The 13,575-nt window shown below is 33.5% G+C and overlaps 1 protein-coding gene across 1 annotated transcript in view; it reads right to left on the bottom strand.

Annotated features, from left to right (window-relative positions):
• Nucleotides 1–2,623: 2,623 nt before the first annotated feature.
• The window catches only part of LOC128236358 (uncharacterized), a 47,455-nt gene continuing 36,503 nt past the window's right edge, over nt 2,624–13,575 (bottom strand). Inside the window, exons 24-31 of the mRNA XM_052951225.1 lie at nt 13,441–13,547; nt 12,838–12,945; nt 11,690–11,824; nt 11,385–11,479; nt 11,167–11,272; nt 10,760–10,955; nt 4,865–5,063; nt 2,624–3,815 (exon numbers count right to left, since the gene is read on the bottom strand). Of these exons, the coding sequence (XP_052807185.1) occupies nt 3,708–3,815; nt 4,865–5,063; nt 10,760–10,955; nt 11,167–11,272; nt 11,385–11,479; nt 11,690–11,824; nt 12,838–12,945; nt 13,441–13,547 (1,054 nt within the window). The 3' untranslated portion in view covers nt 2,624–3,707. The remainder of the gene's footprint in view (nt 3,816–4,864; nt 5,064–10,759; nt 10,956–11,166; nt 11,273–11,384; nt 11,480–11,689; nt 11,825–12,837; nt 12,946–13,440; nt 13,548–13,575) is intronic.

Raw genomic sequence — 13,575 nt, 5'->3', positions numbered from 1 at the left:
CAAAAAGGCAAGAAAGTGTCCTCTAATGGTAGAATTTAAAATAGTGTTTATAGTAATTTAAAGTTGCACTCTCACAGATTGACAGTTTTGACAACCTTTTTTTTTTGTCCCAGACTCGGCTAATTTTGGCAGCAATGCTTTCTATACAAATAATAAGATTACTCACAATAAAACAGATCTAAATTGTTTGGAAAACTGCCGACATTTTTCATTTTTCTTAAAACGTTACTGTAGTTTCACTTTTAGCCATAAAACATCAATTTGCGAACGTAAAACTGAAAAACTGTATATGATCTTTTGTCAGCAGTCTTATTCAGACATTTACGCAAAAATTGGCTCATTCCAAAACATTAAATAAAAATAGTTGTCAACACGGTCAATCTGTGAGAGTGCAGCTTTAAAAGAAAAATAAGACAATGGGACTTTTCATTCTTGAAGTATAATTTAATGCTAATGACTTACATTTTGTTGTGTTTGAGTCAAGTATCATTTTGCATACATCTCATTTCATGTCATATGTGCGTATTTATTACTATTATATAGACAAAAACATGTTGTAATATCATATATTATTTTATTCGACATGAAATAATTTATAATCCATCCTGTTTCCAAATCATAGCCCATAGTGCAGATATTATAGATGATTCGTGATGTCCATAATAAGGTTCGCAATGTCCATGGTCAAAAGTATCCATAATTGGTTTAAATAGAGCCGAGTGATAGCGGAAATTTCCGAAAGACGTAAGGAGGAGTTAAGACATGGTTAAGGCGGAGCTATCTATAAATAAAATTAATTTCATCTCGTAAACATGTTCAACTGCGAATAAAAAGTCACCACCATACAGTGTACTTTGTAGAACTACGAACTGAAATCTGTCTTCTACAAACCGCATCGTGAAAATCGGCATGTGACTTTCACAGAATTACAAGTGTTTACCATAAACGACTCTATAAACACGATTGAACCTTCTGTTGAATAGATACAACGAGAATAAAACTGCAATCGGCACAATTAAAAATGAAAATGTGTAAATGTAAACATACAACCGATGAGTTGGTGTTTGTATAATGTACATTGGTAAATCATCAATGTTACAAACATAAAATACACACACACACGTCTGGACGAATAGCCTCCATACCGTTTTGCTAGGCTTTGGTCAGTGGGCCGTCAAACAAACTCATATAGAAATAGATGGCCCGTCCTTTTAGTATTCAGGTTAACCATTTGTTAGAGTTTCGTCATCACTACGCTGTGTTCCATTTTCTTTAGAACTCCAAAATCAGGGTGTTCCCACTTCCCACATTTTTTGATCGTCTGGCTCCACCCCTTTCGACTCACGCCCCCTGTGTGTAGTCACTTGCTCCTGTGTGTAGTCACGTGCTCGTGTGTTTAGTCACGTGCTCCTGTCTATAGTCACGCGCTTCTGTGTTTAGTCACGTGCTTCTGTGTGTAGTCACGTGCTTCTGTGTGTAGTCACGTGCTCCTGTGTGTAGCCACGTGCAATTCCGGCTCATAAGTTCATCGGCAAAGATGTTCGCTTTTATATTCATTCAGTGACGGGTTAACCAAGGAATTGTGAGAAATTCTGAATCGATATTGTTACAATTGGAATGGATTTACTTTTACAAATGAAAAAGAAACTTAATATGAAAAGGCTTTGGTACTATTTATTAAAAAGAACGAACTGTTTGGATTATCGAAAATACTGAGATAAGTGTCATCCTTATTAACTCTGAATTATTACTTGTGCATTAGAGCAATTGCAATAGAGGTATGTCATGCAAGTACAGTTGATTTATTATCTGCATTCTCGCAGATATACCGTTTTACAACTTTTTTATTTTTTATTCTTGGAAAGAGCAAATTTTTGCGTAAATATCTGCAGACTAATGATATAAGATTGTTGACAAACAATTAGATCGTAGATTTTCATATTTTCGTTCGAAAAAAAGAAGTTTTATGGCTTAACGCGTTACAAAGTTTAAGAAAAATGCATAAAACATCATTTTTTTAACTTACATATAAAAATCTGCGTTCTTATATTTTGTCAGCAGTCTTATATGTCTAGTTTCCATGGATTTTCGCAAAACATGGCTTGTTCCAAGACAAAAAAGTTGTCAATACGTTCAATCTGTGAGAGTGCAGCTTTAAATACGATAATTAAATATTGTCAGATCAAACTTTGTATGCTTTGTCAATACCATTCGATCTCTCTCCCTGATTACACACATATACATTTCAGACCACTTTCATGCCGTAAACTTTACAGACTTAGGTCAACTGCTATCTCAAGTGTCAATCAAAGGTTTCATGAGCATGCGATCAGAAATCGCCCTTTCAAAACTGATGTTTTAGCATATTCATCAGGTAAGCGATCAGGACAGCCAACATCCCATTGTTTATCTTTTGGTTTAACAAAAGATACATAATCGAACATTTTTGTACATTTTCCTTTAAAAAGTGTACTAATTCAGGATTAAATATGCCTTGTCTGATGGTAAATGCAATTAGAAATTGATTGTCGAAATTGATACTCGTTTAAAAAATCCAAAACTGCCATGTTTGTTTACGGTACAATGTTTACACATTTATAAAGCTGTCAAAAACAAGATAATGCAATGCAACATAGTTTATTCTGTTCATGTACATTCGTGTCTGGAAATAAATCGTATTTATAAAACAACATATAAATCAACGTCCCTTTGTAAGGGCGTTGTTGTGTCTCATAGTCCATGTTGGGAGAAAACTGCTTCATTAATCATCGTAGTTGCATCATTGCAAATATAGCAGGCATAAGGTTGGAAAAATGTTGTTTTGTAATATTGTCTTTTTTATTAGAACCATGCTATGTCCGTCATTCATTTGCAAGTATTAGCAGCACAACCACAGCAAGCCGAAATTGGTCGTAAACAGTTTGGGGCATCACATCAAATATGTTGGGTTTTTTTGTCACAGGAAACTATGACGTCATATTTCCATATTACGTCACATTTATTGCAAGACCTATTTCTGTTTGCTGGCTTAAAAATGCATACAAAGGTGGTATTAGAGTGATATTCGATGATGTTTTAGCAGTATTCCTTGTATGCATTAAGACTTTTTAAAGATTTGTAAATCACGCTGAAAATATACCTTATATGTATTATTTTTTGCAAGTGTTTAAACCACAGGGACCAGCTCAGTAGTTGAATCTACTGCAGCAAATTGTAAAAAAAACTTGTTAAATTTTTGGTTTGATAAAAGTCAGCCAAAATGTTTATTGATAGATCAATATCCATCCACTTATGATTACTTATCAGTCCTAATATTGACATATGCAAACTAGACTAAAAACAACTAATAGACAACTTATCAAAATTTGATACATTTTACAGCTTATGTCTCAAGTCTTTGTTTTGTATATCTGCAATACTATGTTTGCAACGACACGTTTCGATCCCAATTTCTCGAAAGTGTTTAAGCTTACAAACATAAGAAGCATATTTCATTAAGTAGAACTTTTTATTTTATTTTAATTCATCTAAACCAAAAAGGTTTTCGTGATTAAAAAAATCATTATTTCCTTCTAAAGTACTCAAACTCTTAAGAATGTTAACATTACAGAAATAATAGAAAACACAAATAGTGAGGTTTCCTTGATCCTGTCAAGTTGGGCTTAAATTGTTTCGAGAAATGGGGGCAGTTCTATCTTTTTGTAGGCTTAGGCCGGGTCCATCTCGTAGCGGAGAGAATAAATCTGACAGCTGTCGTAGGCATTGCTAAAGGATAGGCTGGCACCAACCGTCACATCGGCATTGACGTCATTGAACTAAAATATATAAAAGGTACTCACTGCTACCGTACGATTTTTCATTTTGCGCTAATAGAGTACAGTGTGTGTATACCACGTGATAAATAACGTCATATATGCTACGTCGGAAGGCAATATTTTGCTTAAAATAAAGACCGAAAACAAAGCTAGATTTTGTTTTACAACACCATTTTGAATAAAACAAAGGGCAGTCTATGCCGCTTAAAGAGCCACGCCTTCGTTTTAATACCGAAGTTTGATAAGGTGATTAGTTTCATCAAACACTTTGACAAACCTGTTTTCATAATATTGTTTTGATAGTGCTCCGTCAGACGGCCGTGTTGTGAAAAGGTTTGTCGAAGTGATTTAAGAAACTAAATCCTCAATCAAACTCTGGTAAAAGGCCGAAGGCGGGGCTCTGTAAGAGGCCTAGACTGCGCTAATTGTTTCATTTAAAATGGTGTAGAAAAAGTGAAGTTATATTTGTTTTAAGTCTTCATTCGAAGCAAAATGCTGCCTTCCGACGTAGCATTTATGACGTAAATTATCACGTGGTATACACACACTGATTTATGACGCAATTTATCACGTGGTATACACACACTGTTTTATGACGTAATTAATCACGTGGTATACACACACGCGCACGCGCACGCACACGCACACACACACACACACACACACACAACACACACACACACACACACGCACACACAACACACACACACACACACACACACACACACTGTAGTAGAACGATTGCAATTGAGCCGTGCAGAAGTTTTGAAGGCAGTTTTGTTATAAAACTTAGGTTCATTTTATCAAAAGTATTCACGATAGCCTGAGCAACATATGCCGTCTGTCAAGGAATATAGATAAAAAACAGGTCAGTCCATAAACATATATACATGTACATGCTTAGAATTGCTTGGGTACTAGTATGTTGAATAGATACATTTAAACAGTTGGTAGATCAAATTTAATAAATTCAGTGTTAAACGATTATTAGAAAAGAATAAGTTCGTAGAACATTTATATATGTTGAGAAGTGTAAGAAAAACACGTACATAACCATCCGATGCTTTCCAGTTAGAATGCTCCGGCTGATCGCTGCAATGAGAGGATAGGATCTGGTTGTCAGAGCGGTAGATGCCAATATAATCGTTCTGTTGAACGGTCACCTGGTCAGCCACAGGAACATTGTACCGGGTGATCCTCTCTTCTTCCGCCTGGGTTTCTATCTTGCCGACTACTTCGAATGTGGATCTTTGAAATATAATATTGGTTAAGAAAATTAAAACATTGAATCAAATTCGAACGATCGAAATCAACTGACATCGATATCATATGCTTGCCGATGCTTATAGAGTAATCGGTTGAATAGAAATGATATTTCATTGTTTTAACGACGTCAGCTTCGACATGACTTTCTACAATTTGGCACTGTTTTCTGAGACTACGACGAACTGTGATTTTATACAAAAAGCAAAGTAAGACCGTTACAAATAGGTGGCCTAAGACAGACGGACCAATGAATGGGATTGCTATATAGGAGGACCAGTGAATGGGATTACTACATAGGAGGACCAGTGAATGGGATTACTCCATAGGAGGACCAGTGAATGGGATTACTATATAGGAGGACCAGTGAATGGGATTACTACATAGGAGGACCAGTGAATGGGATTACTATATAGGAGGACCAGTGAATGGGATTACTATATAGGAGGACAAGTGAATGGGATTACTATATAGGAGGACCAGTCATTGGGATTACTATAAAGGAGGACCAGTCATTGGGATTACCATATAGGAGGACCAGTGAATGGGATTACTATATAGGAGGACCAGTGAATGGGATTACTATATAGGAGGACCAGTGAATGGGATTACTATATAGGAGGACCAGTGAATGGGATTACTATATAGGAGGACCAGTGAATGGGATTACTATATAGGAGGACCAGTCATTGTGATTACTATATAGGAGGACCAGTGAATGGGATTACTATATAGGAGGACCAGTCATTGTGATTACTATATAGGAGGACCAGTGAATGGGATTACTATATAGGAGGACCAGTCATTGTGATTACTATATAGGAGGACCAGTGAATGGGATTACTATATAGGAGGACTAGTCATTGTGATTACTAGATAGGAGGACCAGTGAATGGGATTACTATATAGGAGGACCAGTCATTGGGATTACTATATAGGAAGACCAAAGAATGGGATTGCCTTATAGGAGGACCAGTACAAGATATTAATATATAGAAAGACCAGTACAAGATATTAATATATAGAAAGACCAGTACAAGATGTTAATATATAGAAGGACCAGTACAAGATATTAATATATAGAAGGACCAGTACACGAGATTAATATATAGAAGGACCAGTACAAGAGATTAATATATAGGAGGACCAGTACAAGATATTAATATATAGAAAGACCAGTACAAGATATTAATATATAGAAAGACCAGTACAAGATGTTAATATATAGAAGGACCAGTACAAGATATTAATATATAGAAGGACAAATACAAGAGATTAATATATAGAAGGACCAGTACAAGAGATTATTATATAGAAGGACCAATACAAGATATTAATATATAGAAGGACCAGTACAAGATATTAATATATAGAAGGACCAATACAAGAGATTAATATATAGAAGGACCAGTACAAGAGATTAATATATAGAAGGACCAATACAATATATTAATATATAAAAAGACCAATACAAGAGATTAATATATAGAAGGACCAGTACAAGAGATTAATATATAGAAGGACCAATACAAGATATTAATATATAGAAAGACCAATACAAGAGATTAATATATAGAAGGACAAGTATAAGATATTAATATATAGAAGGACCAGTACACGAGATTAATATATAGGAGGACCAGTACAAGATATTAATATATAGAAGGACCAATACAAGAGATTAATATATAGAAGGACCAGTACAAGAGATTAATATATAGAAGGACCAGTACAAGAGATTAATATATAGAAAGACCAATACAAGAGATTAATATATAGAAGGACAAGTACAAGATATTAATATATAGAAGGACCAGTACAAGAGATTAATATATAGGAGGACCAGTACAAGATATTAATATATAGAAGGACCAATACAAGAGATTAATATATAGAAGGACCAGTACAAGAGATTAATATATAGAAGGACCAATACAAGAGATTAATTTATAGAAGGACCAGTACAAGAGATTAATATATAGAAGGACAAGTACAAGATATTAATATATAGAAGGACCAGTACACGAGATTAATATATAGAAGGACCAATACAAATATTAATATATAGAAGGACCAATACAAGAGATTAATATATAGAAGGACCAGTACAAGATATTAATATATAGAAAGACCAATACAAGATATTAATATATAGAAAGACCAATACAAGAGATTAATATATAGAAGGACAAGTATAAGATATTAATATATAGAAGGACCAGTACACGAGATTAATATATAGGAGAACCAGTACAAGATATTAATATATAGAAGGACCAATACAAGAGATTAATATATAGAAGGACCAGTACAAGAGATTAATATATAGAAGGACCAGTACAAGAGATTAATATATAGAAAGACCAATACAAGAGATTAATATATAGAAGGACAAGTACAAGATATTAATATATAGAAGGACCAGTACAAGAGATTAATATATAGGAGGACCAGTACAAGATATTAATATATAGAAGGACCAATACAAGAGATTAATATATAGAAGGACCAGTACAAGAGATTAATATATAGAAGGACCAATACAAGAGATTAATTTATAGAAGGACCAGTACAAGAGATTAATATATAGAAGGACAAGTACAAGATATTAATATATAGAAGGACCAGTACACGAGATTAATATATAGAAGGACCAATACAAATATTAATATATAGAAGGACCAATACAAGAGATTAATATATAGAAGGACCAGTACAAGAGATTAATATATAGAAGGACCAATACAATATATTAATATATAGAAAGACCAATACAAGAGATTAATATATAGAAGGACCAGTACAAGAGATTAATATATAGAAGGACCAATACAAGATATTAATATATAGAAAGACCAATACAAGAGATTAATATATAGAAGGACAAGTATAAGATATTAATATATAGAAGGACCAGTACACGAGATTAATATATAGGAGGACCAGTACAAGATATTAATATATAGAAGGACCAATACAAGAGATTAATATATAGAAGGACCAGTACAAGAGATTAATATATAGAAGGACCAGTACAAGAGATTAATATATAGAAGGACCAATACAAGAGATTAATATATAGAAGGACAAGTACAAGATATTAATATATAGAAGGACCAGTACAAGAGATTAATATATAGGAGGACCAGTACAAGATATTAATATATAGAAGGACCAATACAAGAGATTAATATATAGAAGGACCAGTACAAGAGATTAATATATAGAAGGACCAATACAAGAGATTAATATATAGAAGGACCAGTACAAGAGATTAATATATAGAAGGACAAGTACAAGATATTAATATATAGAAGGACCAGTACACGAGATTAATATATAGAAGGACCAATACAAATATTAATATATAGAAGGACCAATACAAGAGATTAATATATAGAAGGACCAGTACAAGATATTAATATATAGAAAGACCAATACAAGATATTAATATATAGAAAGACCAATACAAGAGATTAATATATAGAAGGACAAGTATAAGATATTAATATATAGAAGGACCAGTACACGAGATTAATATATAGGAGGACCAGTACAAGATATTAATATATAGAAGGACCAATACAAGAGATTAATATATAGAAGGACCAGTACAAGAGATTAATATATAGAAGGACCAGTACAAGAGATTAATATATAGAAAGACCAATACAAGAGATTAATATATAGAAGGACAAGTACAAGATATTAATATATAGAAGGACCAGTACAAGAGATTAATATATAGGAGGACCAGTACAAGATATTAATATATAGAAGGACCAATACAAGAGATTAATATATAGAAGGACCAGTACAAGAGATTAATATATAGAAGGACCAATACAAGAGATTAATATATAGAAGGACCAGTACAAGAGATTAATATATAGAAGGACAAGTACAAGATATTAATATATAGAAGGACCAGTACACGAGATTAATATATAGAAGGACCAATACAAATATTAATATATAGAAGGACCAATACAAGAGATTAATATATAGAAGGACCAGTACAAGAGATTATTATATAGAAGGACCAATACAAGATATTAATATATAGAAGGACCAGTACAAGATATTAATATATAGAAGGACCAATACAATATATTAATATATAGAAAGACCAATACAAGAGATTAATATACAGAAGGACCAATACAAGAGATTAATATATAGGATGACCAGTACAAGATATTAATATATAGAAGGACCAATACAAGAGATTAATATATAGAAGGACCAATACAAGAGATTAATATATAGAAGGAGCAGTACAAGATATTAATATATAGAAGGATAGTACAAGAGATTAATATATAGAAGGACCAGTACAAGATATTAATATATAGAAGGACCAGTACAAGAGATTAATATATAGAAGGACCAGTACAAGATATTAATATATAGAAGGACCAATACAAGAGATTAATATATGGGAGGACCAGTACAAGATATTAATATATAGAAGGACCAGTACAAGAGATGAATATATAGAAGGACCAGTACAAGATATTAATATATAGAAGGACCAGTACAAGAGATTAATATATAGAAGGATAGTACAAGAGATTAATATATAGAAGGACCAGTACAAGATATTAATATATAGAAGGACCAGTACAAGAAATTAATATATAGAAAGACCAATACAAGAGTTTAATATATAGAAGGACCAGTACAAGAGATTAATATATAGGAGGACCAGTACAAGAGATTAATATATAGAAGGATAGTACCAGAGATTAATATATAGAAGGACCAGTACAAGATATTAATATATAGAAGGACCAGTACAAGAAATTAATATATAGAAGGACCAGTACAAGAGATTAATATATAGGAGGACCAATACAATATATTAATATATAGGAGGACCAATACAAGATATTAATATATAGAAGGACCAGTACAAGATATTAATATAAAGAAGGACCAGTACAAGAGATTAATATATAGGAGGACCAGTACAAGATATTAATATAAAGAAGGACCAGTACAAGAGATTAATATATAGAAGGACCAGTACAAGATATTAATATATAGAAGGACCAGTACAAGAGATTAATATATAGAAGGACCAGTACAAGAGATTAATATATAAGAGGGCCAGTACAAGATATTAATATATAGAAGGACCAGTACAAGATATTAATATATAGAAGGACCAGTACAAGAGATTGATATATAGGAGGACCAGTACAAGATATTAATATATAGGAGGACCAATACAAGATATTAATATGCAGGAGGACCAGTACAAGAGATTGATATATAGGAGGACCAATGAATAAGATTATATTTAGGAGAAATATATACAAGATATTGATATATAGGAGGACCGATACAGGAGAAATATAAATTACAGGGGCAATACGTGGGATTATATTTAGGAGCACCAATACAAGATATTTATATATATGAGGACCAATAAAACATATTATTATTATTATTGATAAAATATATTACAAGTCGTATTTAAGATCTTTATATATAGGAAGAACGATGAAACATGTATAGGAGGACCAATCCGAGAACTTAGTATATAAAAGAACCAATGCAGGAAAAGGAAATCGAAACCAACAACAACTACAACAACAACGACAAAAACAGGGATATAGTTATTCTATTGTCCCATGCTTTTAGGTCAGGAAACATATTTAAGCATTTTAACTTACCCACTGTTTCTCAGTATCACGAACGCTACCTGGCCAGGGCTAGTGCTATAAAAGGTGACAGACGTAATTTTCCCTGCAGTGGGAGTCTTCATGTAGTCGTTGTCGGCAATCACAATACGATTATTATAGCCTCCAGATTCCCTGTCTCTCATTACAATGTCCGTGTTTACTGCGTAGCTGCTCAGAGTGTTGATTGCTGGAAATGGTATGTAATGTTCAAGATAATTTACATACAAACCTAAGACATATTTATGTATCATCATTTTACAAATAATCGTCGGAGACACAATAATTATTTTTTTTGAATTTCGAAAAAAATTACAATGCTCTTCATGGATCAATAACGTATTGAGCCTTCACTTGGAATGATTATGATTAAAAGTACATTCATGACTCTATCATCTGACCTAAACACGTAGGAGCTGTGCCTGTCAGCGTCCCGTCTCTCAGACACGCCCTCTTGAGGCTGCCAGACGTCAACGTATAGCCAGAGCTACACTGATACCCAAGGTACTGAAAATGTGATAAAAACAGCTTCAATCGACAACCACACAATTTAAGAATTGTAAAACAGTTATGTTTCGAAATCGGGGTTACAATTAGTTAACGCTGAAGAGCGACATACCTCCCCATGAGCAATTGTTGCCCCGCCAACTACTCTACTACCGGTTGACCCGAGGCTGGCATCGTCCGTGCATACGTTTGCCGTATCTTTACATACTGTAAAAACAATAAAAGCATATTTTGTTTACGTTTTTCATGGTTCGAGAATGGTACGACCATTAAAATCCTAAATGATGAAGGAATCGGTCCTTGCTAACAAGATGGGTAAAACGCACATTTAAAACACAGGTATTAGTTCTCCATCTCTTGGAACGACATTAAGTTTATGTGATGTTTTATTCATACTTAGATACAACCTGTTCGTACCTTCAACTCCACATGCAAGTCGACAGTTCTGCCAGGCGTAGCTTCCCTTCTGTGTGGTACACATGTCAGGGTGTTTCTCAATGGTCTGTATACAATCGTCCCTCGTGTCAACACATGAACAGGCCGAGTCTACGTCTAGTAAAGCGTTCACAAAACTCAATACAAGTCATATTAAAGATGCACTCTTACTCCAAAATAAGATTTACCACAATTAATAATATTGTTTTAATATTCCAAAAAAAATAAAATGGTTCTTATGAAGGATACTGAATTAAATTTGAAAGAAACGAGCATAAAACACGGTATTTCTACCTTATAAAATTATAGTAGACCACAGTAAATTTTTTAGCATTCACCAATCATTTAATCTTTTTGCGCTTTCTGCTATTAAATACACGGTTACAATTTTGTTATCAGTAAATAATATTTTTCTACAAATGCATTATTTGGTAAGTAGTTGAAGGTTTACCAGTCAAAATTTATGTTTGTTATACAAGTGTATGTATTAATTTTGAATAAAAGCGTGACTTTAATTATCAAAAGCTACAAATAAAGTTAACGCGTATGAAACACACGCCATATAGTTTATACAGTACCCATGTTAACCGTTATTTCATTTTGAAATCATAAAAAATGCGTTAGATACAGACGATAAGTCATAAGTCGCGTTGCATGATAACATTTTGGCCCAATGTCGGAAGCATCGACATAGAAAAATCCCTTTAGATCTGACAAGGTCATTTCTGCTTAAAGCTGCATTCTCACAGATTTACCGTTTTTACAACTTTTTTTTATTTTTTGTCTTGAAAAGAGCAATTTTTTACGTAAATATCGGCAAACCAATGATAAACGATTGCTGACAAAAGCTCAGATCGCAGATTTGCATATTTCCGTTCAAAAATCAATGTTAAAGGCTTAAACTGTTACTAACGGTTTACGAAAAATAAAACATCTTTTTTAACTTAAATATAAAAATCTGCGATCTCATGTTTTGTCAGCAGTCTTATATCCCTGGTTTCCATGGATTTTTGCAAAACTGGCTCGTTCCAAGACAAAAAAAAAGTTGTCAAAACGTTCAATCTGTGAGAGTGCAGCTTTACGGTGACATATTTAGTGATGCGACCCAATTATTGTTAGCTATCACCTACCAGGAATATTGAGCTGACAGATGACGGCTCTCTCCGCAGAGTCGCAGTATTCCGTCACCCACGTTCCATCCCAATAGTAATAGGCGCAGTCATGACCGGACCATGGAACTTAAAACCAAAACAGACACAGGTTTCGGAACTCTTTTTATCATTTTTTCGTCCTTATGTCCGCTGTCAAAACACTAAACAAAAACAGCTTTAAATTGTCATTATGGGGTGGGGGTGGGGGTGGGGGTGGGGGACAAAATGGGCCGATTGTTCAGAACTTTGTTAAAGTCAACAACGTTGTTCACGTGATCAATGTTATCTTTCTATCATTACTGCTTTAAGTTTAATGAATACACTAGTGATATACAGTATTTTAAACAAGATTTGATACAACTGTTGTAACTGTACTTGTTATGTTGAAATATATGACCACATCATAAAATACTTCACGTATAAAAGTTTAAGAAATAATTCCCCGGAAATAGAAGACAGACGTAACCTTGTTAACAAAATGACCTAGTTTAACAAGCTTAAATTACAACCCCCTTACCCTCACACGCTCTAAAATGGGCCATTTCATGTAAAATACGATTTTAGAAATACTTCTCAACATACATCCGGAGCACCAGTTGGTGTAGGAAGCAGCCAGACCATCATCCCAAACCCAATTATTGTCCCCGCTAGGATTGCTCATTCCAAGGAAAAACTCTGCTTCATCTCCCCTGTAAAAGGTAAAAATAAAATATTTAA

Source organism: Mya arenaria, chromosome 1 (assembly GCF_026914265.1).
Source record: "Mya arenaria isolate MELC-2E11 chromosome 1, ASM2691426v1".
Lineage (NCBI taxonomy): Eukaryota > Metazoa > Mollusca > Bivalvia > Myida > Myidae > Mya > Mya arenaria.
This window is presented reverse-complemented; position numbering and strand designations above follow the sequence as displayed.